At 43.8% G+C, this 23162-nt stretch overlaps 1 protein-coding gene across 1 annotated transcript in view; it reads left to right on the top strand.

Annotated features, from left to right (window-relative positions):
- Positions 1-20524, top strand: part of LOC106498089 (deubiquitinase DESI2-like) — a 57205-nt gene extending 36681 nt beyond the window's left edge. The window contains exons 2-5 of the mRNA XM_067296543.1: positions 2197-2269; positions 5596-5689; positions 6724-6865; positions 20266-20524. Coding sequence (XP_067152644.1) covers positions 2197-2269; positions 5596-5689; positions 6724-6865; positions 20266-20508 — 552 coding nt within the window. The 3' untranslated portion in view covers positions 20509-20524. The remainder of the gene's footprint in view (positions 1-2196; positions 2270-5595; positions 5690-6723; positions 6866-20265) is intronic.
- Positions 20525-23162: the final 2638 nt, after the last annotated feature.

Raw genomic sequence — 23162 nt, forward strand, 5'->3', positions numbered from 1 at the left:
GTGGGACTCTGTAGAAACCAGTGCTTCTCTGAAAGCTTACTTGCACTATCGGAGAGTTTGAGGAGTTAACCCATGAGATCTGGGAGATAAAAGAACTGAAGTGAGGGTCATGTGTCCATGGGAGAAGTGCTTTGGTCTCCTCAGCAGATGTGGCTGGTATAGTATGGGCTCCCCTATGCAACCTCCACCCCTTTCTTCCTGGTCAGAGCAGTGATGTTCCTGCTGCAGAGGACAGGGCGATGGAAATATGTGGAGAAGGGCCACAGAAAGCAAGGGTATGTCCTGTTCCTAAAATATTAGGTGTGGTTTCAAAAAGGGTGTTCACTGCCAGCTGAGGCAGGGCATTAGCAGAGTTTGGGAGGTACTTGAACTAGCTCCAGTCCAATGCTCTGATCCAATCCTAAAAGCAAAAGTTTGTAAAATTCAAGGGAGGAGATAAGTGGGTTAGTAAAGCCTGAAGAGAGCAGTGAGCAGGAGACCTGATAGGGTCAGATGGCTTGCTGGCTTCCTGCAGTAATCATTGGCATCATTTATGGCATCATTTATGATGCCAAAACTCACAAAGAACAAGAAGCATTATGGGATTTTCTGGAGGGAAAGGGAACAGCTATATTGCCAGAGGCAAGCATTTTTAGAGACAGGGATTTAGGGTATCAAGGCTGACCCCACACCAAGTCACCTTTGGGACTGCACTTTTCATTTCAAAGCTACTGTGTTTTTCCAGAGTAGCAGTGGCCACACAGAAAGGCTTTCCAGATGATTTATGGAGCTACTGCAGTCAATGCAATAATCAAAAATACATAAGCAAGCAGAATGAGGAAAGTGGATGAAGTATGCCAGACATCTGGTTGCCTGACAGAGTCAGTTCTTACTTGTGCCACAGCTGCCAGACACGGGGGAAGGAGCAGCTCTGATGTTCTGGCTCCATCAGAAGCTGCTACCAGACCCAAAAGAGAATTTGCTTCATGTTAGCTTAATGAACCAGTCATGTCATTGCACAGTGACAAGTGAATGACACTCACTGTCCTTGAGGCACTTGACAAAAATAAGATTTTGGTCACTCTGAGTTACTAAAGATGCATCTTCACTCCACACTAGCCCCTAGTGAACTGTAAATATACCTGGTACAGGGCAGTTTCCACTCATAGCCTGAAAACATCATTTCTATAGCAGCACAGCTCTGCAGCTAATCTAATATATGTTTGTGCTTAGTAGCAGGGCTAATTATCTTCAGTGCAGCACTGCCCTGGCATGGCTCTACTGCTTCCTGCTCTAGAATTAGCTTAGCTGTGGCTTGTTTGGGTGTCTGCACTGTCCTTCATGGTATGGTAGAGACAAGCCCTGAGCGGTGCTTGGTGGAGGAGGGGCGTATGCATGTACTGGACTGTAATAGCCCTCCGCTGTTAATGTGATGGGGAAGTGACGGACCTCACAGCAATGAAGTCGCTTAACAGCTCTTCTTGAAAATTTGTCTTTGACTTGGGTGAAGCTGTGGTCCCCTTGACCTAATTTTGGAGCTGCAAACACTCATCTCTTCTGAAAACAGTGCTTGACAGTACATGGTGCTTCTGAGCAAAATGTTGACTAGTCTGCTCAAAAGCTTTTTTTCTATAAAGCAACCACCAACGTCATACTGATAAGTACTGCATGGTGTTCCTCTGGCCTATGGGAGGAATAGATCTGTCTCCAAGATCTCATTGCCTAAATATACCTGCCTAAAAACTGCTTATTAAAAATAAGTCTTGGGAGGCTATGTAAAATGGTGTGCAGAAATTGTTTTGGGACTCTTTAACCTAAAATCTTGAAGATCAGATAAAACAAGTAAGTTGGTCAAATTGGCTTAGTGTTAACTATTTAAGCGAGAAGAGATATGAAAAATCAGACATCCGTCCTGTAGCAGCTGGGTCTATGTAGGTTCAGGTCTAGTTATATATAAATACAGGGAAAGGCCTTGCATTGAGAGAGTCAGATGAGCATTTTTTTTGGAGACCTAATTGCTGCCAGGTGTGCAGATACAGTGCCCACTTCTGGCGGTCTATGAGGATTCTCTGTTTGTTTGGCTTGGGACAACATCAGAATCATTCTTGGCATTAGAGAAGTTGCCCTGAGGAAGGGAGATGGGGGATATAGCATAGGCCAAGATTCTGTGTTTCTTTTCCACTAATGTTTCCAAATGTGGTTATTCTCTTACTATAGTACTGGATAAATGAATACACCTCCACCTTGGGGATTGGTGTCTTCCACTCTGGCATCGAGATCTACGGCAGAGGTATGAAGCATTTCCTTTTCATTACCTGTAGAACCTGGAGACAACTGCGTGGCTAGTCTGATACAGAAAAGGGTCCCAAATTTATAGGTTTTGGCAAGAGATGTTTTGAGGAGTGAAAAATTCAGCCAATTCTCTTTTAAAGTCCAATGCTGAGTCCAGCTGAACTCACAGAGTTCTATCATGAATATGTAGCATTTCTTATTTTCACCATGTAACTGCAGCCTCTAGAGCTTGTGCAGATGTGTGGAATGTCAGATAAGAGGGACCAAGTAACGTTGGGAAGACGTTCTGCAGTGAAGGAGGGAAAGAGAGAAGTGGACAAAAGTGGGAGGGGAAGAAAGAGAATGATCAGTAGTTGTCTCAAGTCCTTTATATGAATATTGGTGCTGATTCAGTGTTAGGACAAATCAGTTTTGTTGTAATTCTTTACCAATGTCCCATGATCTAGAAATCTTGGAATCTGGATTTCCAGGTCTTGAAAACTGTCATTTTGAAACAGCAGAATTATAAGGAAAAGAAAGCTCCTTGTGAGACTTTTAAAATGGTCTAAGGGGAAAGATCTGACATCACTAAGTACTGAACTAAGCCAAGCTTCCTGCAGAGATCAGAAAAGTAAAAGTCAATCAGTTCACTTATGGAGTGGAGACAATGTTGACTCTAGGCATTCACGTATAAGTCACTTGACTTCACTGAGGAAAGGCAGAAGAATAAGCATATGCAAAAGCATAGGTATAAAAAGCCCCACAGAGGTATTGATGTTGACTCTCATGAGGAGCAGTCATGAGGAAGTTCAGCCCAGGCCTCAAGATCTGCTGTAGCAATGCTAAATTTGAAATTGGTTCAGGGACAGGGTGATTATCTTGTAAAAAGATAAACCTTAGTCTTATTGCAGCTGCCTATGACTGCTTGAAAGCCCAAGGGCCTCGCTAAGTCACTCGATCAGAGTAGCTAAAAGGAAGCAATGCTACACAATGGTGCAAGGCTGTGACAGCATCAGATGGAGTGCCACAAGTAAATTGATCCAAGCACAGTCAGTCTGGGCAGCAGGTAGAATAGGGTCCAACAAAAGGAACCTGCCTGTGAGAGAAGTTAGTCTGGTTTGACCTAGAGAAGGAATTATTCTCAGTCCTGGTGGGAAGAAAATGATCTTACTGTTCAGAGAGGAGGAGGTGGGGTGAACAGGAAGATGGGCCCTTCTGTATGGTATCACATTGAAAATAGGTGGGAAGATAACCCAGGTTGTGTGAAGGTGTTGACGGAGGCAGAAGGAAGGAAGAGGAAAACACTTTCCCTCAGGGCAGAGAGGGTCACTATGATATTCTCTTCACTGGTTTTCTCATAAGTTCTGCTCTACACTGATAGTAACAAGCTGGTATCTTCTGAATAGCCTTTGAGTTGTTGCTCCTAATCAGTGTGGAAGTAACTTGTTTCAGTACAGCTCTTTTGCTGGGACTATGTCACTGTGACCAGCAGTCAGGTCGTGCTGGCACCAGGGTCACTGGGTTATATGAATCCCTTGCAGCAGAAGGAAACAAGCAAAGGCTCATATCCCTGCATTACTTAGGCACACGGTTGCATTTTTAGCCCAATTTCAAGCTGCAGTGGAGTGGTGAGGGATCTCTGAGGGCATGTTGCATCACCCCATTAGAGCTGTTCTTCTGCAGAACTGTTTTTATCTCCTCACTGCTTGCTTGCTATATTGAGAAGAATCTCCACGTGGCTCTCCATCATATTTTGGAGCTCAGGAACGTTAGCCAGCCTTGGAACAACAAAACAAAAGCTGATGTCATTTGAGATGGCAGGGTTGAAATTAGAGACAATTGCACGTTGAAACAAACCTAGTTATAATTTTGGTGCTTGTGGTGAACAGGCATGAGCATGAGAACAGATCCAGAAAAAGTAGAAGATTCTCTAGAAGTTCCACTGCCTAAAAATCTCCGAGTTTCCATATGGTTTTCCAGTATGATAACACAGTCCCATCTACTCTGTGTGGGAAAGACTGAGCTCTTTATGAACTGCTTACACCAGGCTCCTGTATGGACAAGGGACAAAGTGCAAGAGCAAGTTTCTGAGGAATCCAGGAAGGTCCTAGGCCATGGTATATTTATGTTGGTTTTAAATCTACATCAACTTCTGCGGATGGCATCAGGGAAAACAGGGAGCTGGTTCAGTTCCACAGAAATGGACAGGAACCTGCAGCTCATTGTTTCAGAGGGCTGCCTGGGTCTCAAACCCCAACTGCAAAGTGATGCCTTCTATAACCACCAGAGCATGCAAGATGCCTGAATGATATTTGCAAGGCCTTGATCATGGTACTGCCAACCCACTCTGACTCTTAAAGCAGTAAAATCTCAACAGATGCCCTTCTATGTCAGAGATTCCTCATGCTGTCTTTGGGATGAATCATGTCACAGATTATGGCTGAGAGAAACCAAATTAGTGATATTTCAGGCCTTCTTTAGTGTGGTGCTGTATCTCTGCCTTCAGATGGGAGATCTAACTCTTAAAAACAAGGTATGAGGAAGGATATTGGAGAATACCAGCTATTGCTACTGGATGGTGTTGAAGCTGATTCGAGTGCCCATTGCAGAAGGAACAGTCAAGAGGTCTGGGAAAACAGCTGTAGTGCAGTGAAGCCAAAGGACAGAATAGTATTACAGGCTTTCAATTTCCTTCTTCAGCATTAAATAGGAATAACTTGGGATATCTCACTTGTGTTACTTTTGGCCAGCTCCACACAGTAAATAAAAGTGCCAGTGTGCAAAGTTGCCTCTTGAAAACAGGAGCTTTCACAGGTCATGCGAGATGGCCTGTGAAGGCCATCACAAGGCATGGTGAGGCCCGTAGGCTTGACTCGTGTGCTAAGGAAGTGCAATCAGCTTGGTTTTCTGCAAAGAATTCTCGGCAGTTGCCTACAGATCCCTCTGGAAGAGGACTGATTTCACCCTACTCTAGAAAACATTTCTTTCAGCTAGGTATCACCACTGATACCTTCCCATAGTATTTCTTGATGCCTCCACTATAGAACTTCTTTTCACTGTCAGGAAGCCATTTGGACAGGCACAAAGAGACAGACTCAGAGAGAATTTTCCAGGAATTGTGGCAAAACAGTATTATTAGCATTGATGGAGTCTGCTCTGGAGCTGAGGTTGTGAGGGTATGCTCAGAGTGATAGGTAACCAGACAGTTTTTAGAGTCTGGCTGAAACTGATTTTGGCAATAGCCCAGCCCCTGCTGCTGATACTAAGCCATGCATACAGCTGCCATAGACTTTTTCGTGACATAGCCTTCATTCATTACTCACAGTCTGTTTCTTTCCTTGTCAGAGTTTGCCTATGGAGGGCATCCCTACCCTTTCAGCGGGATTTTCGAGATCACACCTGGCAGTGCAGTAGAACTTGGAGAGACCTTTAAATTCAAGTAAGGGTGTTTTTCCACATCCTCTCCCACCTTGTAACCCCCAGTATAAGAGGAAGTCCTTTCCTCTGGGTCCAGTTTTCCTTCTCCTCATTAGTACCCTCACTGCCTTCTTACACAGTCCTGGTTCAAAGGCAGCCCTGCAGGGATTTTGAAGGTGTACATTAGATGGGGAATAGTGCTGAGCTGCCTTCTGGAGAGTTTAAAAGTATACTTACAAATGAAGGTAGTTCTCTTTCCCTGTTAGGTTTGTTTTCAGTGCTTCCAGTTTCACATGTCAGTGAGAATGGGAGTAACAGTATGTTATGCAGAGCCAGAGCACAGGAAAATAGAGCTAGTCTTTTTATGAGTACCACCTATTTATGGATATTGCAGAGAGAGGAAGTATTGGAAGTCATCTCCTGTGTTTATTACTACTCTATCACAAGGGACAGATTAGCTGCTGGAGGAGTCTGAGAGGAGGCCACATTAAGACACTACTCAAGGTGCTCAGTCTTTGGGACTGTGGTTCAAGAAACTGTTAATGGGAGATGGGGCTTGACCTTCACAGATTGCCAGTTGACATTAGGGGATGTTGGAGACTTAGCCTTCTAGAAGATTGGACATTATTGACTGAATATTGAGAGAAACGATAGGCTTAAGATATGTGTTTGTGTATAAAGTTCTCAGCTTGATTTTTTTCCTTGCCCCCACCATGAAAACCCTCTACATCATGTGCACTTCTGTCCTACTGGAAGTTTCTGCTGAGGGGCTAAGGACAAGGTGAGAAGCAAGCAGACCCAGAGCTGAGACTTCCCAGGTGGTGAGCAGGAAGCTCTCAGGCTGTTGCTTGTGCTGTACCTGCTTTGTGGATAATTTGAGGCTATTAGTCGGCCATTTTGTTAGTTAGGGTCTCTTTGTCAGCCTCAGATATGCATGCCCATGTTTTAAGCCTAGCCTTATTGCCAATGCCTTGTTATCTCCTTTTGCCTGGGTTCACATCAGCATCTTCACCATATCTTTCCATGTCTCCTGTTGTGTGTTTTGTTTTCAACTAGAGAATCCATTGCCTTGGGCACCACAGACTTCACAGAAGAGGATGTGGATAAAATTATGGAAGAGCTGGGCAAGGAGTACAAAGGCAATGCATACCATCTGATGCACAAGAACTGCAATCACTTCTCTGCTGCTCTTGCTGAGGTTGGCACAGCTATTCTTTCTGTATTTTTGCTGCCTGAAGTCTGCAGTAGTGCTCACAGAAGGGGAACTGGGGTCACCACATCCTGCAGGCCAGAGCCCATAGTCGGATCTACTGTCTTTGCCCTTAACAGTTTTGGAAGCCCTTTGCTATTTAAAAGGATGGGGTCAGGATGGTGGAGATGCAGCAGGTTGATTGCAGGTTTTGTCTAAACTGTGTGAGAAATCAGGAGTCTGCATTTTGGCTCTCTGAATAGGCTTCTGAGCAGGAATTCGAAGGCCAGGCCTGTCTAGCATGCAAATGTGCATCCTTTTTATAGCAAGGGTACAAACAACTCTATATGATCTGCAAAAGTCTTTCCTAGCAATGGAATAAAAATGGCTTATCAATGTTCTGCTAATACAAATTTGCAATATTCAGGAAGTGAGTGCCTTTTTCCTCATTTAATATACACCATCCAAAACCCATAAAAAAGGAGGGGAAAAAAGTATTGGAAAAACATAGATGTTTTTCTCTGTTGCTTACACATTTTAATGATCAAAAAAACCACTGTGAATTATAACAGAGCAGTTATAAAACTGAATAGAGGCTATTTAAACTCTGCCAGATGGAAAAAATTTTGGTCATTGAACATTAGAATAATATTTAAAAAAGAAAAAGAAAAGTTAAAATAATTAGTTTCTGCCATAACATGTCTTGTAATTTCCTTGTTGAATACCCTGGTTTTCAATACAAGGAGGTGTAAGATAAGCAGTATGACAGAAGTTACAAACTGCTGTAAAATAGACGTAAAGTGAGGGAAATCCACTTGTGCCCTTAGGAAAAAGCCAAACTGAAAGTAATTCCTGGGCTAACTATAAGTTCCCCTGCGAGGACCTGCGGGTTTGAGGTCCCAGCCATACCAATGCTTTGCAGGAGTGCTCCTCACTGCAGCAGTGGGCAACCCTGAAGTATGCTGTGAATAATGTCAGAGGTACCGAGAAAGACATGCAACTCCACACACTGTCACCAAGAGTGCTTTTTGGGCATAGAGAAGGGTAGGTGCATGCAGATACAGGGAATCCTGAAACAGCTTGTCAGAGGGGCTCTTTTCAAGACAGGAGCGTGGCTCATGATTGCCCTGCAAATCCACAGTGCAATTTGAACTTGTAGAAGGCAGGTACGAGGCAAGGCAAATGTATACTTTTAAGGCTTGCACCCCCATATATAAAGGTGAAAGGTTGACTGTCAGGGGTTCAAGTGCGAGCATATAAGAGTACAAGCCCTGCTGATGCACAGACATATGGCGAGTGTACAGTACCTGAGGACAAAATCTTTAGAGAAGCAGCAGGTTGCAGCAATGCTTAAATAACAGTATCTTGAGGATCAGAGGAAGGTCAGAGTAGTTTTCTTCTGTGAAAGTTTTCTGCTCCAGGTTCTTCTCAAGTCTGGTGATACTCTTCAGTACTGAGTGTCAGGATCACACCATGCCACTGTAACTTAAAGATTTTGAAAAAGCTATCGCTGCTCAGCCCATTCGCAAACAGAAGATCACTCATTTGACTTCCCACCAGCAATTTTCGATGCTTCTGAAGTTTTCTGTCCGAGATAAATCATGGAGCCCTGTTCTTATCAGAGAGATGGTAGTTGCTACAGCATTTCTCAGGAAAGGGCAACTCACCATGGGAATGGAGAAAAACATCGTTGAATCAGTACCTGAACCGGAAGATAAGTGGAATGACTCAAGGAAACCACTCTTTCTCCCTTCATCAGTGTGATTACTGCCAAGCAACTGGAATGATCACTATATAAGGCACCTTGCTTTGGGCCACAAGACACAATTATCAAAGAAGTGTGGCTTTCGAGCACCAGAGAAGATAATCCCTTTTATTCCCCTGTAGCCTTAACAGTGATGGAACAGCAATGATGTCAGTGGGTCTTATGGGGTCTTTTGACAAAATATGAAGATGATGTTCATCATAATTAGGAAATGAACTGAGAAGCACTGATTGATTCACCTTTAAGACTGTTGATGTTAGAACTTTACCTGAGGACTGCAGCAACAGAAGGCCACTGTTTTTTATCATGTTTCTGCTCACTGTTCATGAAAGGGGTATGATTTCTTTCTGATCTGTATGCATAATTTAAGTACCACAGAAAAGGTCATAGCCCTCTGTATCTTGTAGCAGTTTCTCAGCCTGGAGTTATTCATCTGTCTTGCAGCTGCTGTAAAACTGCTCTACATATACATTGAAGGAGAAGGCAGGCAGGAGACAGCTGAGTCTGTGTTAGTAGGACCAGTTTGGGTCCCTAGGAGCATGGTCAGAGAATCTCTAGCAGCCCCCAAGACAAAATATGGTTCAGAAATACTTGGGTGAACTGGGAGAAATTCCACTTGAGTCAGTAAAAGCTGAATTTGGCTGCAGGACTGCTAAAATTGCTCTGAAAAGTGACCTGAGGGATGGTGAAGCAGAGTAAATGTCCCTATTCACTTCCTAAATGATCACATCATTTTCTTTTATACCTAGAGAAAACTATCTAAAAATACTAGAACTGACACTGCAGTTAGTGCATGGGTGATCATTCTTCAGAAGGCTCTTTAAGATCATCTGGACTTGAGGGATTACAATCCCTTGAGGAAAACAGATTGGAATTTCATCATCCAGCTTCCTTTTGTACTCATTAATTCTTTTCACTCCTTTACATATTAAAGGATCCATTCCCTCATTGCTCAGCATTTTCTCACCCAAAGAATCCAGGAGACAGGGCTCAGAGATACCATTTGGGTAAATGGCTAGAAATTGAACTAATTGTTAGAGCTTAACTTCGGTTTTCTGAGTAAACATTTTTTGTTGAAAATAACTCATCAAAAGTGGAGCTTTTTAGAAGGATCTGCCAGTTTTAATAAAACTTGTAGTAGAAGAAGTTTTGTGGGTTCATATGGGATTTCTTGCTGGAGAGGCACACACGTCCTCAAGTGACAGAGAGGTTCCTGGATGGAGAGAACCTCTTTGGGATGTGGGAGAGCAAGTTGGACCAAAGATTTATTCACCTTTTCTCCTACGTTCCAGCAAGGACTCTCCTGAATACCAGCCATGAGACATTTTGGAGCAGGGTGTCTCTCAGTCTCTCCTGTAGGAACCATCCCACCTCAGTAATTTACATAAAGGGAGATAATACATTTTGGCAGGAGAAAAGAGAGACCCTCAATCGGAATTAGCATGCTTGCAGTTTTAGAATATCATTTTTAAAGTCATGGGATTTGTGAAAGTTTCCAGAGAAAAAAGAAACTGTATTTTGGGGAATGGAGGGTCTTGGTCGTGGGCTGAGGTGGCCTTAGAAAATAGTTAACGAAGTGAGCTTGGACTCATTCTTCTTTGACACAGGAGGAGATGAGAAACTTCTAAGCACGTGAGGTGGTTTAGATCAGCTTTGGAAAGTTCTTTAACATCCTAGGTAGGGCTGGCCCCTACAGGTAGGGGTCATAGACTCTGTCACAACCAAATGCTTTGCAGCCAGAGGTTGTTTGAGAGGTCTTAGTGCCACAGTACTGGGACGCTCACCCTGGGAAGTAATAGCTCCCAACCTCCTGGAGTCAGCAGGTCTCTCTCAGCTCTGATCGTTTAAGAGGAGGTCTCCCATTGGAAATACCCTGGTGATTAGCAGGTGGAGTCTGCACAGTGAATCCTGCAACCTGATAGTTACAGAAGACTAAAGGAGGTATCTGGTATACCAACTATTGACGCTGACCCCATGGATTATTAAACCTGCAGGCCAGATTGAACTGAAGTGCTTGGGAAAGCCACACAGAGTGAATCCTTCTGCGAGGCACTGGGTGATCTTGGTACAATCAGGCTTGCATGTGGATCACATCTAGGTTGGATGCTAGGATTTCTTTCTCCTTCTCTGTATATTATGGGTAAAGAGCTGTCCTACTGATAGTGGGGGTGACGAGGTGGAGAGGATTTGTCATTGTGTCAGTGTTATAGCAGCCAGGGAAATATGCATCTTGTGTAACTGAACTGCAGTGTAAGATATCTCTGCAATTGGTATTAGAGCTATGTCTGATAGGTATTTCTTTGGTGGTGTGGCTGCCTTGGTTGTCCTTTGTCACAGTGGTTGGAGCCTTGGTAGGAAGAAAGGGAACTTTACTGGCAGAGGGCATGCAGCTGTGCTGAAGTGCTAGGAGCTGGGAGCCAGAGCATATTCTTTTCTCTCTAGCTATTCACTTTTACTTTCTCAACCAAGACAAAACTGATGGCATATAACAAACTTACCTCAGTGTCCTGCTTTCCTTAAAGGAGTTTGACTTTCAGCAAATTCTCTGAAAGAGGCAGGTTTGCTGAGTCATGGACCAAACAAGAGGGCAGCTTTTTAACCATCAATGAATAATTCAACCCTAAAGCTTTTCAAGGCTGTCCCCAGACACATGTGAGCTCTGACCGTAACGTTATCAAAACCTAGGAAGCTTTACTTAGCCTGAAAGCTATTGGAGAGAAAGGATTAAACACCAGAAAAGAGAACTTCAGATGTCATTTGTGTCACAGTCAGAAGAGGCAGCAGCTCTTACAAACCAGACTTCAGCACGTCCTAAGTAGCCAAGTAATACCCGTGGTTTCCTTAGTCAACAATTTCTTTTCAGTTGTCTCTTTTGTGATGAGAAGGGAGGCTGGCTTTGTGAGAAAGGTGTTTTGTTCTATAGAAGCATGTGTGCTATTCTGTTGTAGTGGGGACAGAACACTTCAGACAGACAGTAAGGGGGAAAAAAAAAACCAAAACAAACTCAGGGCATGAAAGAACATCAGGAAAAGTTTATTTCCTGGTGCCTGAGTCAATCCTCACTGAAACGGATGGAAAGACTTGCTTGATTTCACTAGCCTTTGAATATCATTAGCTCTATGGAGAACAGGCTGTGCTTGTTTTGTTTTTTAAATACCGCACACATTTAGAAGAAGTTTATTAATAAAGACATCCTGCATCCATAAGTTATCCCCATGGTTTCAGATGGATGTCATTTTTCTCCTATTTCTGCCTGTAAGTATGCATGGTTTGACTGCATGGTATTTAAGCAGCTGCTATATTGCATTCCAGATGTGGCTCACTTGCAGGAGGAAAAAAGAGATTTCTAGATGTAGCTTGTATACCAGTTCAAATTTATGAAGTATTTGGGGACCCCTGGGAATGAAGGCTGCTATAAAAGTGTAAACTTCCATCATTAACCTTTCTACCCTTACTGTCCTGAAGGAGTCTTCTGGCCTAACAAAAATGATTGGTGGAATAACTCAGATAAACACCTTTCAGCTCTCTTAGTCCCCATCTATCTACTTGCACAGGGGAATGATACTAGATGGCAAGCAATTCAACTGCCCCCCAAATGACAAGTTACTAGCACATCATTTCAATTTTTTTGAAAATGGTCTGATTTTGCCACATGTGTCTCTGCAGTTACTTCAGGTTTCACTTTAAAGTGGTCCATCTAGCCAAAGAGATGAAATGTGAAGATATTTTAAGAGTAAATTTGAAAAAAAAGAATTTCAAACTCCCTGGGACTGGTGTCAATGTGGATGTTTTGCACTATCTATTTTGCAGTTTGATTTAACTGCATTTTTGCAGCTATCTTCCCAAAACCAAAAGCCCTGTGTCCTTACCTGTTATAAATAAACATAATTCCTTGGAGCTAAGTCAGTTCATACCACCTGGGGAATTAATCTCTAGTCATGTCATCATGAAGCCTTCGAGTCTATGTGTGTGCAGTTGCATGAGAACAGATGCCTCCTTTTCACAAATGAAGATGGTGAGGAAAAGCTCTGTCCTTTTCACCAATGTCAGTTGATAAATGGAATGTGTCAGAAGTGTAAATGAACCACCTAGGTGTGTTGATAGGCTTTTGAGGACTGGAAGCTTTACTTAGTAGTTCAGTGAACTATGGATGGCAGAAAGTCTTTCTCTGTTCCTGTATGTTCCTGGAGTCTCTCTCTCGCTCTCTTCTCATTGTGTCCCCATCCTCAGTAACTTGCTGTTTACTAATGTTAGGAAACAATGCTTGAGACTGAAACACAGGATTTTTTTGGTTAGCTATTCAGAAAAAAGATGCTATTCATGTCCATCATTCTATGGGCAAGGGTTGGCCTGGTCATGTTCAGTATGGCCATAACACTTGAAAGCACGACCGTCTGAGGCATGGCTGTTCTCAGTCACTGGTCTGGAAGCAGCACCTGCTAGGGGAAGAGAGTTTGTCTTCGCATCATGAAGAATGGCATGATTATATGAATGAATTACAGTTGTTCATTCATTTGGTGAGAACCATTATTTTAAATGTCACTAACAAGCCCAGACTTAATTATATTCATCTATGGTCATCTGTTATGAAGCCACTTGCTGCCTGCTATGTCATCCTGCAGCTGCTGGCTGTACTTATAAGTGCTGATTACAAGGACATTCATGCTCAGAGCAGGTATAGTTATGTACCAATACTGCAGCAAGGCTAAATAGTGATGCCAGTCATAGTTTGGCTCTGAATGTGGTTCATCAAGATGTCACGTAGTCACATTTGCAGCCACCATGCCTTTCCACTGGAGGCCTGGTCAGGGAAGGTGAAACATCACCATAAGTGCTGAGGTGCTGTAAGCCAGCTGTCTCATTTGGCCCAGAGTTATCTACTCCATCTTCTCTACCCTCAGCATCTCTCTGCAGACTCCCATGTGGAGGCAGGTCTGTCCCTCTGCCACAGGGGTGCAGAGATGTGTCTGACATGTTCCCACTACCATCACAGGGGAGCAAGACGGTGGGTATGAGTGACCCATCACTCCTCTCAGCACTCTCCCTTTTCCTGACTCTTGGCTAGTCCCAGTGAGGTGGTGTAGGTGTTCCTTCTGCTTTATGTGGGAGAAATGCCAGCAATCCCAGGGAGGGCTTGTATGAGTGGCAGTGCCCTGCCTACTGTGGAACAGTGCATAGAAGAACAGGAGCATTTTAGATAGCTGCTTGAATTCATTTGAAAGGCTTTTACCGTTCTTCCATTTGCCTGAGGATATTACCTCCCGGAACACAGCCTCATTACTGAGCTCATTCATCATCATCTACTATTTCTCAGTTGTTCCCTTTCCCCTGCAAGATACAGGCCACTCCTGGCTCTGCTGAATGCACGCTGCATACAGTTTCATGGCCCAGTGCTACTTAATCTATTCTGTTGATCTCCACAGACTAGTTATATTCTCTAAAGTGGAACTATACAATAAATCTATTTGAAGCAATTGATCCTAGCATGCCAAATCTACTAAGGTGAGACTATGTTTCTGGGTGTGTTGCAAAGGCTTGCATGTCTGTTTTCTTTCAGGAATGTTATTTTGAGTGCATCAGCCAATCAGGAATGCAAAGCTAGAGTTATGCTCCTTGTTGAGGCACTTAAATTTCCCTAGCTCTGCCAACACTGGGCACCAGTGCTAACAGTTTTAGCTTTTGCAAGGTGATAAAAAAAGGCCTTCCTTTGCATTGGGTTTATGGTTTATTCCATATGTGGCCAAGTACTAATTTTATTACATTGCCATGCTTCTGTTTTTACATATATTTTCTGGCTGCCCAATCAGAGCCTGCAAGCTTTGCCTGGGCAGTTGTGCTGGCTTGTATGTAACAGCCTTACTCTGAAATTCTGATAGGAATCATCTGTGCCATACTGCCTAGCCCTTATAGGAGTCAACACATGCAAAGATTGTGGAAAGACTCCCCTTGGACTCTAAAGGCTTTGCTCCTACAGTGTTGCGGGAAACATGTTAGACGACTCAGGTGCCAGTAAAACCCTTTGCATTTTCTATGACAGACCGAGGGAAATACTATACAGCAGCACAATGGATACATGCCCCATGTGGAGGCTGCCTCAGTTTTAGCAAGGCTGCTAAGTGAGAGTGGCAGTGGGTGGTTTAGTGGATGTTCAGTGCTGAACTCTCAAAGCCTCAATGTAGAAACAAAAATTGGACTGATTCACATGTTTTGTTTGAGAGACATAACATTGCCTCTGCACGTCTTGATTTTAATGGATAGAAGCATTATGTGGTGTCTTTGGGAGAAACAGCTGGTTGGGGTTCTGACAGACCAGAACAAGAGCTCGGGCTGCCTGCTCTTTTCAGGAAGGGCCCTCTGCAGTTCTCCTGAGGTTTTAGAAGAGGTTGCTCTTCCCTCATACTTTGGACAGCTGTAGAGACAGTGATGAGCGAGGAGTGGATCTGACTGCCAGTATGCCGGCACATTAGTGGAGTAGCTGGGCCCTTCTGGCCCGCCATCCTGGTAAATCTGGAAACATCCTGTGTTCTTTTGGCAGGGCAAGGTGTGGGAGAAGGAATGGATGAAGAGCAGAGTAGAGCTAGAGTAGAGTACACCTAGAAGGCATTCCTACTTTTCTGCAGCCTGCCTGAGCTTAGCAATCACATCATCCTCAGAGTTCTGTCCCCATGGGAAAAGGACACCATTTGCCACCAGCAGTTTAGGGCTCTGGCAATCCCACCATAGCAGTGAATTTAGTGAAGTCAGTAACTTCCACTGCCTGTCTGGAGAGCGAGCAAGCACTGGTGAGAGTACTATTCAGAACATAGTTTGTGGCCCTAATATTATGCAGACTTCACTGACTACTGTTTTGTCAGTTGTTCTCTATAGCTTTGGCTCTGTAGAAAAGCCTGAGATCTATTTACCATGTCTTGCTAACTGGACTGCGTCATTTTCTCTGTCTCATGTTATCATCTTCAGTTTATTTTCTAGATATCAAAATGTCCAAGGTGATTTTGAGGATATTCTTATAAACCTGAATATATCACTACTGTTTAAGGAAACACTGAACTGGCTAAGAAGTGCTAGTTGCAGAATGTAGGATTAGAAGAAAGAGTATAGGATTAAGGAGAAATATAGATATCTGCATCCAAAATGGAGATCTCTAAAATCTCTGCTCTGCTAGAGCCACTAGATCTCCATCAGAGCTCACTTGGAAAAAAGTGTTTTGGGGTTTTTTTTGTTTGTTTTTTTTTAAGTTCCTTGTGTTACACTTTTGTGCATGGCCTGACTCGCCCCCAGTGTATCATCCAGCACAGCTCAGAACCTATTGCATACAAGAACTTAGGATCTAGAACTAATCAGCCCTTCATCTTCATTTGAAGGCTCAATCTGTTAGACTATCTCAGATCATGCTTTGTGTATGCTAATAGCCTCAAACTGCTCACAAAATATAGCACAGACTTTTACTCACTGTTAAAACATAGAGAAGTAAGAGGACAGCAGGTCATTGATTAGCATTGTCCTCTAGAAGGCAGAAGACTCAGCTCTTTCTGTTGCTGGATGGGATTTAAACCCATGTCTCCCAGCTGCTAGGCTAAGAGTGCTCCCCCTGGCCATGGTAAAGCTTTACAGTAAAGCTTTAAGTTCTCATTGAGTGACTATATGAATCCTATTTTTAGGGCATTTGGGGGAGGAAAGAGTCATGGGTTGTAGTCCTTACTCCCAGGGCTGTTTGTTCATTTTAGCCAGTGACTGTTTAGTGCAAAATGGTGTGGCTTAAGATGCTCAGAGGCTCTTTTTATATCCCAAATTAGTTGCTTCTTCATGAGTTGAAATGCTGGTGTGGATTTGACAGCTGCCCAGAAATAGCACCCAAACTGTCAGGTTCCATTTCTCCCTCACATTTGGCTTCTGCCATGAATGCCTGAACTGCTGTTTCCACTTGACTCTACAGTTGCCAGCTGAGTCATTTGCAGCTGTTGTGCAGAGTCCACAGGAAAAAACTGTAGCTATGAGAGACTCATCTCTCTATCATGAGGTGCCACACAGTGGAAGCTGCAAGTACGTGCAGCCTCCAGAGAAGTTTCTGCCAGAAATGGGGACTGGTCTCTCAGTGGATAATTACAAGCTACACCCACTATCCCATAATGCTGGATTTCAGTCTGTGGCAGTGAGGGTCTCAGCAGGGTAAGCAGAGAGTCTTCAGGGACCTCACAGTGAGGGAAAGATGAGGAAGAGCTATGCTCAGCAACGATGGGTGGACACTATTTATAGAAGGTTTGTAAAGCTTAGGGAATCCCTACCTTGGCTGAAGTGCTTCAGGCTTTCCTACTAGCAGCCCAGCCTCTCGGGTACTCCTCAGGGTTGCCCATCTCAAACACTGTTCTGCCTCAGATAGATGTCTAAGCTATAACTAACCCCTGAGCTATCTTTCAGACTTGCATCTCACATAGACTTAGCCCTTTTGTCTCCCTGTTTGCTTCTTAAAGTTTCTTCTCCAGTCAGCCAGATACCAACAGGCTCAACTGCTTTCTTGTGAAGTGTCAAGGTCAGGCTCCACTAAAGGTATGTTACATTTTCTAGAGTGATTGTTGGGTATTTCCTGAAAGGATGATATCAGGTTAATTTGATGTGATGGTCAAGACCAGTCATTCCTGACCCATAACAGTTTATCTGCTGAGTCTGAAAGGACATGCACATGACCTAACACAGAGAGAATTGCCCCCTTGAAGAAAAACACTTGTTTGGCAAGCGTGATACCTAAAAAAGAATTCTGCTGGTGGAAACAATGGGCGGTCCCAGGGTTATGTGAATTGTTGTTCCAGTGTGCAGTTTTCATTCAAGAATTGCTCTGAAGAGCTGCAGTAGGTAGATTTTCTGTGGATTCAGATACAATTGGAAAACACCCACTTCATCTTGCTTGTGCTGTTTTATTTAAGCTCAGCTGGCTTAATCCCATTACAGTCAGGTTTATTTGATGTTTTTCCATTAGCTAAGTAGTGCTGGATACTGGATGTATCAAATACATGCTGGATAGGCATTCCCTACAGTTGCCCTTTTGCTCCTGTTGAGCCTCATGTTCTGCCATAGAGCAGTATCGAGGCTGAACTGGCAAGAGACAAGGACAAACAGGACTGAGGAAAGGGAAACCACTTTTACTTCATCATTATTCTTAAGCTCCCCAAACTGCCCTTTGCTGATTGATAGCCTGATACCCACACATCTCTCAGTTCTTTTTATGGCTCTTCCTTGCCTCACTGATTCATTCTGGGTGATGAGGCTCCCATAAACAAAAAGAAAAGCCCACAGCATCACTTCCACATTGGGAAGTGCTGTTCCAGTTGCCAGGGATCTGCTTAGAAAAGAAAGCCAAATCTTAAAACAGTATTGCTATTCCAGGCACTCTTACCTTGTACTGTTCTGCTGCTTCTGCTAATTTTCCAAAGCATCACTGTTATCCTAGTAATATCTGTGGGAAATTCTTAATGGCTTATGACTGCTTGAGAAGTCAACTCACATGCACACATACATGCACACATCACAAGTGGTCTAAATGGAGTCATTATCTGCATTGGTAATATGTTGCCTAAGTTCCTGGAGATGAAGAAAGAGAAATGCTACAAAATCCAGAGGAATTCTACTGTATTTGTTGGCTTTGGCTCAGGTTCACTGCTTCAGTAGAACACAGAATAAAACTTTAAAAACAATGTGCGATTCAGCAGTATTCTTCTGAAAATGATCAGATGTCTCTGATGAGAAAATCAAATGGATCAGCAAATTTTCTATGAATGAATCTAACAGGCGGGTGGAGAGGACCTATGTTTATGACAGACTAGCAATGGAAACTAGGGCTGCTAATAAAGGTATTGTCCCCAGAATACAAATTTTAAGAATACAGATTCATATGGTTGTGTCTGAGGTTAAGTAGAGCGCAGCACTGCTAAGAACTGCAACCAAAGTTCTCAGGTTGTAATTTATAAAGTATTGGATAAAGAATAGGGGTCTATGCTTGCAAGTAATTTTAGCAGTCAAATTGTTCTGTTCACTCTCTGATGCCTAATAATAATGTCTTCAGTTTCACACATTGATTTCTCCACTTTGAAACAATGCATGCTGAAGTAAAGTGAGTTCCCTAGTCAAATTAGCACAGTCATGGTTTTGCTTTCTCCACACCTTTCTGGAAATTCCACGCTGCTGGAGTAAGCTAATTTCCTTATACTCAAGGTGACTATCGCAGCAGGACTTATATTTTTCTGTCAAGGACATACATATGAAGGATCTGCTGGTCATCTGCCATAAGAATTATAGTGCCACATGGCCCATCCTCAAGAACTGCTTTGGTTGTACAGAAAACCTGAAAACTTGTTTAAATGTCTAAGCAATACATTTCCATTGTCAGCAGCAGACATCTCAACAAATATTCTCTTCAGCGGATGACAAACAAACACCCTCTTAGCTTTTGCAGCAATTAGTATTTAATTAATTAAGTATAGTTTTAAACTGGGAGAAGGTGGGAGGAAGAGCAAGGAAATTTATTATCAGCATAAGATGCAGTATGGATGACTCTGGGACCACTGATCCACATAAAACATGAAACAAGGTCTGCAGGGTGGAATTTCCTCTCTTATCTGTCTTGCTCTAGAGGGGACAGTTGTGGGAGGGAAGGAGAGCTAAGGTATTGTGACTGTTGTAGCTGCCTCAGACTGCAGGCTCTAGTATGCCGGCACAGGGCCACACAGGCAGTATATTTACTACAGATCGATTCTTGAAGCACCCCAGCTGGTTAGTTCCAGATGCTCCTTCTGTGTCTGGTAAGGGAAATGGTAAAATGCCAAGGGAAATTTTCCTTATGTGGCCTAACCCAGATATGTGGCCAAATGCTAGAGAAGAAAGGGTCTGCAGTATGCACCAAATTGTTTCATTCTACTGAACATGATATGACTGCTAGCTAAACAATATCTCTGCTAGCAGCATGTATCCCAAATCAATGCCAGGAGCATGTATGATGAAACACAGGCTTTGTGAGATGCTAGGTATTTATGCTTGTTGCTTTCTTTCTCACATTTAGGAAATAATATACAAAGAGAAATTAAAGGGCAATGGGCTACAATAGGAAAAGGATCCTCAGATACAGTCATTAAAGCTATTTTGTGGCTTGACTGACCTGGTGTGCTAGCATGAGGAAGAAAAGTGAGCAGAAAGAATAGCTCTTTAGGCATCTCCATTCATCTAGTCAGGCCCAGCTGCCAGCTCAAGTCTGGCCAGCAACAGCCTAAATCTTTTTCCAACATTTTTGAGCAACTTGGAACATGAGTGTTGTGGTCTTGATTGAGATGCATCAGCTAGGCCTTTCCTCTCACCTCTGGACTGCCTGGAGAACAGAACCACCAAAGGAGTTGAGGGCCACGGACCGTATTCCCTTGTCTCCTCTATGTTGCTGATCAAGGGCTGTGGCTGGCAGGGCTCTCTATGTGCGTCTAGTAGGCTAGTCACTTGAGTATAAAGCTGTTTCTGACTGCAAAAGATACACCCTGCTTTCAAACAGCTCTCTTCTGAGCAATGGAGAATTCACCCTGCTGAGATGGTGGTGCTGATGGGGATAACATTGCCACCATACATATGTTTTGGTACTATTAACCATGCTCCTTTCCCGTTTGCTCCACAGATCCTATGTGGGAAAGAGATCCCTCGCTGGGTGAACCGCCTGGCCTACTTCAGCTCGTGCATCCCCTTCCTCCAGAGTTGCCTCCCCAAGGAGTGGCTGACCCCAGCAGCCCTGCAGAGCCACATCAGCCTCGGCCTCCACAAGGAGGAGCAGGGGGACACAACAGACGAGGAGTCTCCCTCCACCTCTGCAACCCCCTCAGCCTCAGGCACCTCGCGAACCTGTAGACATACCCGTGTCTAAGCTGTGCCCAGTATGCCCTTGAACACCAGTCCCCTCTCTCTAGTACTATTTCTTTCTGATGCGCCCTTTTGCACACCTTGGTTTCTCTCTCCTCTTTTTCTTTACCTGGCAATGCAGTGGGAGGGAAGCCCCCATCTACTGAGATGGTGAAGCTGCAGTCCCTTTTCAAAGGGCTGCCATGATAGTTGCTTAGCAAAATGACTGTGAACTTCAACACTGAGCTGAGGAGTGTGGTGACTAAAATGGATTCTCCTCCCAGGGCCTCTGTGCCCCTCGATCAACAGTGAACTGCTGGCTCTCTAGGGCATGAGAGCATACATACGGGCAGGGGATCACCATACTGTGAAGTTCCTTGTCTGGAACTGTTTTATCTTTTTATCTTTTCCCCCACCCACTTGAGCCCACCAGCCTCCTCTCCATTTTGGCTGGGGTTGCCATTCCCCTGCAACATATTTCCTGCCCATGCCCACTGAAGGAAGCAGAGCCAGAGCTCAACTTTCTTATCTCTTAGACCAGCAACAAGCTCCAGTCAGCCCTCCCCTTTTGTAATTATCAGGTTTCTAAATCATTTGAAGGACAAATGAAAGGTGCTGCTGTTCTACAACCACCAGTTTTCAGTACTCAAATTTAAGACCTCGAATCACTGCTCTACTCTTGAAAACAAAAACGAAAAGAACGTAGAAAATGAATGTGTTACCATGGCTTTTCTTTAGGATTAAAAAAGAGGATGGGGCTAGTGCTTAGAGGCAGCTACTGAGTAGGTGCAGAGATGACATTTGGCCATATCAGTGTTCTTTGGCACAGACCCCTCTCAGTTCCCCTACTTCTAGGCAGTGTTCCTCATTTCCTCTCTTTCCCTTTTCCCCAGGTAGGGGAATCTCTCTCCTTGTTGCAGGTTGTACTTTGGGGAATGGCTCTCTGGAGCAATAGGGTGAGGATAAGGAATTTGCTGGGAAGTTCAGTATTTCCTTCAGCTTTTCCTCCTACATTCACAGACCTAAAACAAATCACCCTTCCCCAGGGCATCTTTGAGCTAACCCAAGAAGATAAAAACTATCTAACTGGTGAACCCAAAGAATGTCCACCTGTTTCCTTCAAGGTGGAGAGGGAAACCTAGGGCCATGTCAGGAAGCATGGATGACCCTTCCCATGTGTGGGCCACCAAGGTGCCTTCTGTTATGTGCACTATTTCAGTGGCATGAAAAATGGGCACAGCTGGCTCACTGGTTTCTCCAGGCTAGCTCTTGAGAAGAATCTGCCTGGTCCTTGGGTGTATTTATGCTCATTCTGATGGCTGAGGAGAAAGCTGAGGAGGAGAAAAGGACAGATACAGCAAATCTTCCACTCAGTTACCTAACCAGAAGTTCTATTCAGAAGGTGCAGGAGAGTGCCAAAGGGGAAATCCAGGCCCCCTTTCTCCCTTGCAGCTCTTTTGGCTACACAAAGGAGGATGGAAAAGTAACATACAGAGCATTGACAGGGGTTGCCATTTTAGGAACACTGTTCTCAACAGCTCCTACCAAGTCAGAATTTCCTCCTTCCATCCAGAAAGAAACCCAAGCCATGGTTGTTTCCTTTTATTGGTCACAGTGAGACCAAGAGTGTGCTAAGTCAAACCAGCTGTTTCTTTAGCTCAGGTATGCAGAGGTGCGTGCTCTCAGGGCTGAAGGTCCTGGCTACGAGCAGCCCTGATGTACTCATGTCTGCACTTAATAGTTTGTTACGTGTGTGCATGTATGTGCATGGGCATGCAGGTACACACATGCACAGAGAAATGAAGGAAGATCAAGCACAATGTGAAGTGATTGGAAGGAGAATTAGAGAAAGCTATCAGACTCTTAGTGAAGCCAGATTCTTTGAAGTGATCTATTGGCTGGAAATACAACTGTCAGAGGATAGTCAAACTCCACCTCCTCCTGTGGGAATGCATGTTTGTGCAATAAAACCTTTACAACATGCCCCCGTTTTCATCCTGTGAACAAACTGCTGCAAGTTCTGCACAGAACGAAAATCATGTTCCTTATTAAACCTTGGCTACTCACAGCCAATACTGCATTATGAGTAATTTTACAACTCCTGGTATCCAGACATAGCACCCATCTTGATTAGCCTGGCCTGTCCAGGGATGTTTAATAAGATTTCCATCCTGTTCTCCATTCTGCTGCCCAGAAACAACATTACACAATGTACTGTTGCACTCTATATCCCTGCAATCATGGCCATTGTAGCCTAAACCAGGAGTGCAAGCTCCATTTTTCTGAAGTTCCCAGGTGCCCACCAATAACCAGCAGCGCGTTATGTGCAGTGGCTTTTAAAATGTCTTTTTAGGTCTGTCTCTCGAGGTAAGTGAGAAGAGGCATTCCCAGAGCTTTTGTGTAGGCAGGGAAAACTGTGGTCATAAACAGCTAGCTCCTGATGCAACAAAAACCATCCAGACATCACCCTAAAGCTTCCATTCTGCACCTGAGCTCCAAAAAACATCATGCATTGAGGGCAGAACTAGGGCTCCAATGGCACATGTTTCACAAGGAAAAGCCTCTACAGTATTTCAAAAAGTAAAGCACTTAACTGGCTATAATGTAAACCAGGCGGGCAAGCTGCATTCAGCGCCCTGGGGAGATGGATATGTTCTTGAGGTATTGGGAGCAACCATT

Source organism: Apteryx mantelli, chromosome 4 (assembly GCF_036417845.1).
Source record: "Apteryx mantelli isolate bAptMan1 chromosome 4, bAptMan1.hap1, whole genome shotgun sequence".
Taxonomy (NCBI): Eukaryota; Metazoa; Chordata; class Aves; order Apterygiformes; family Apterygidae; genus Apteryx; species Apteryx mantelli.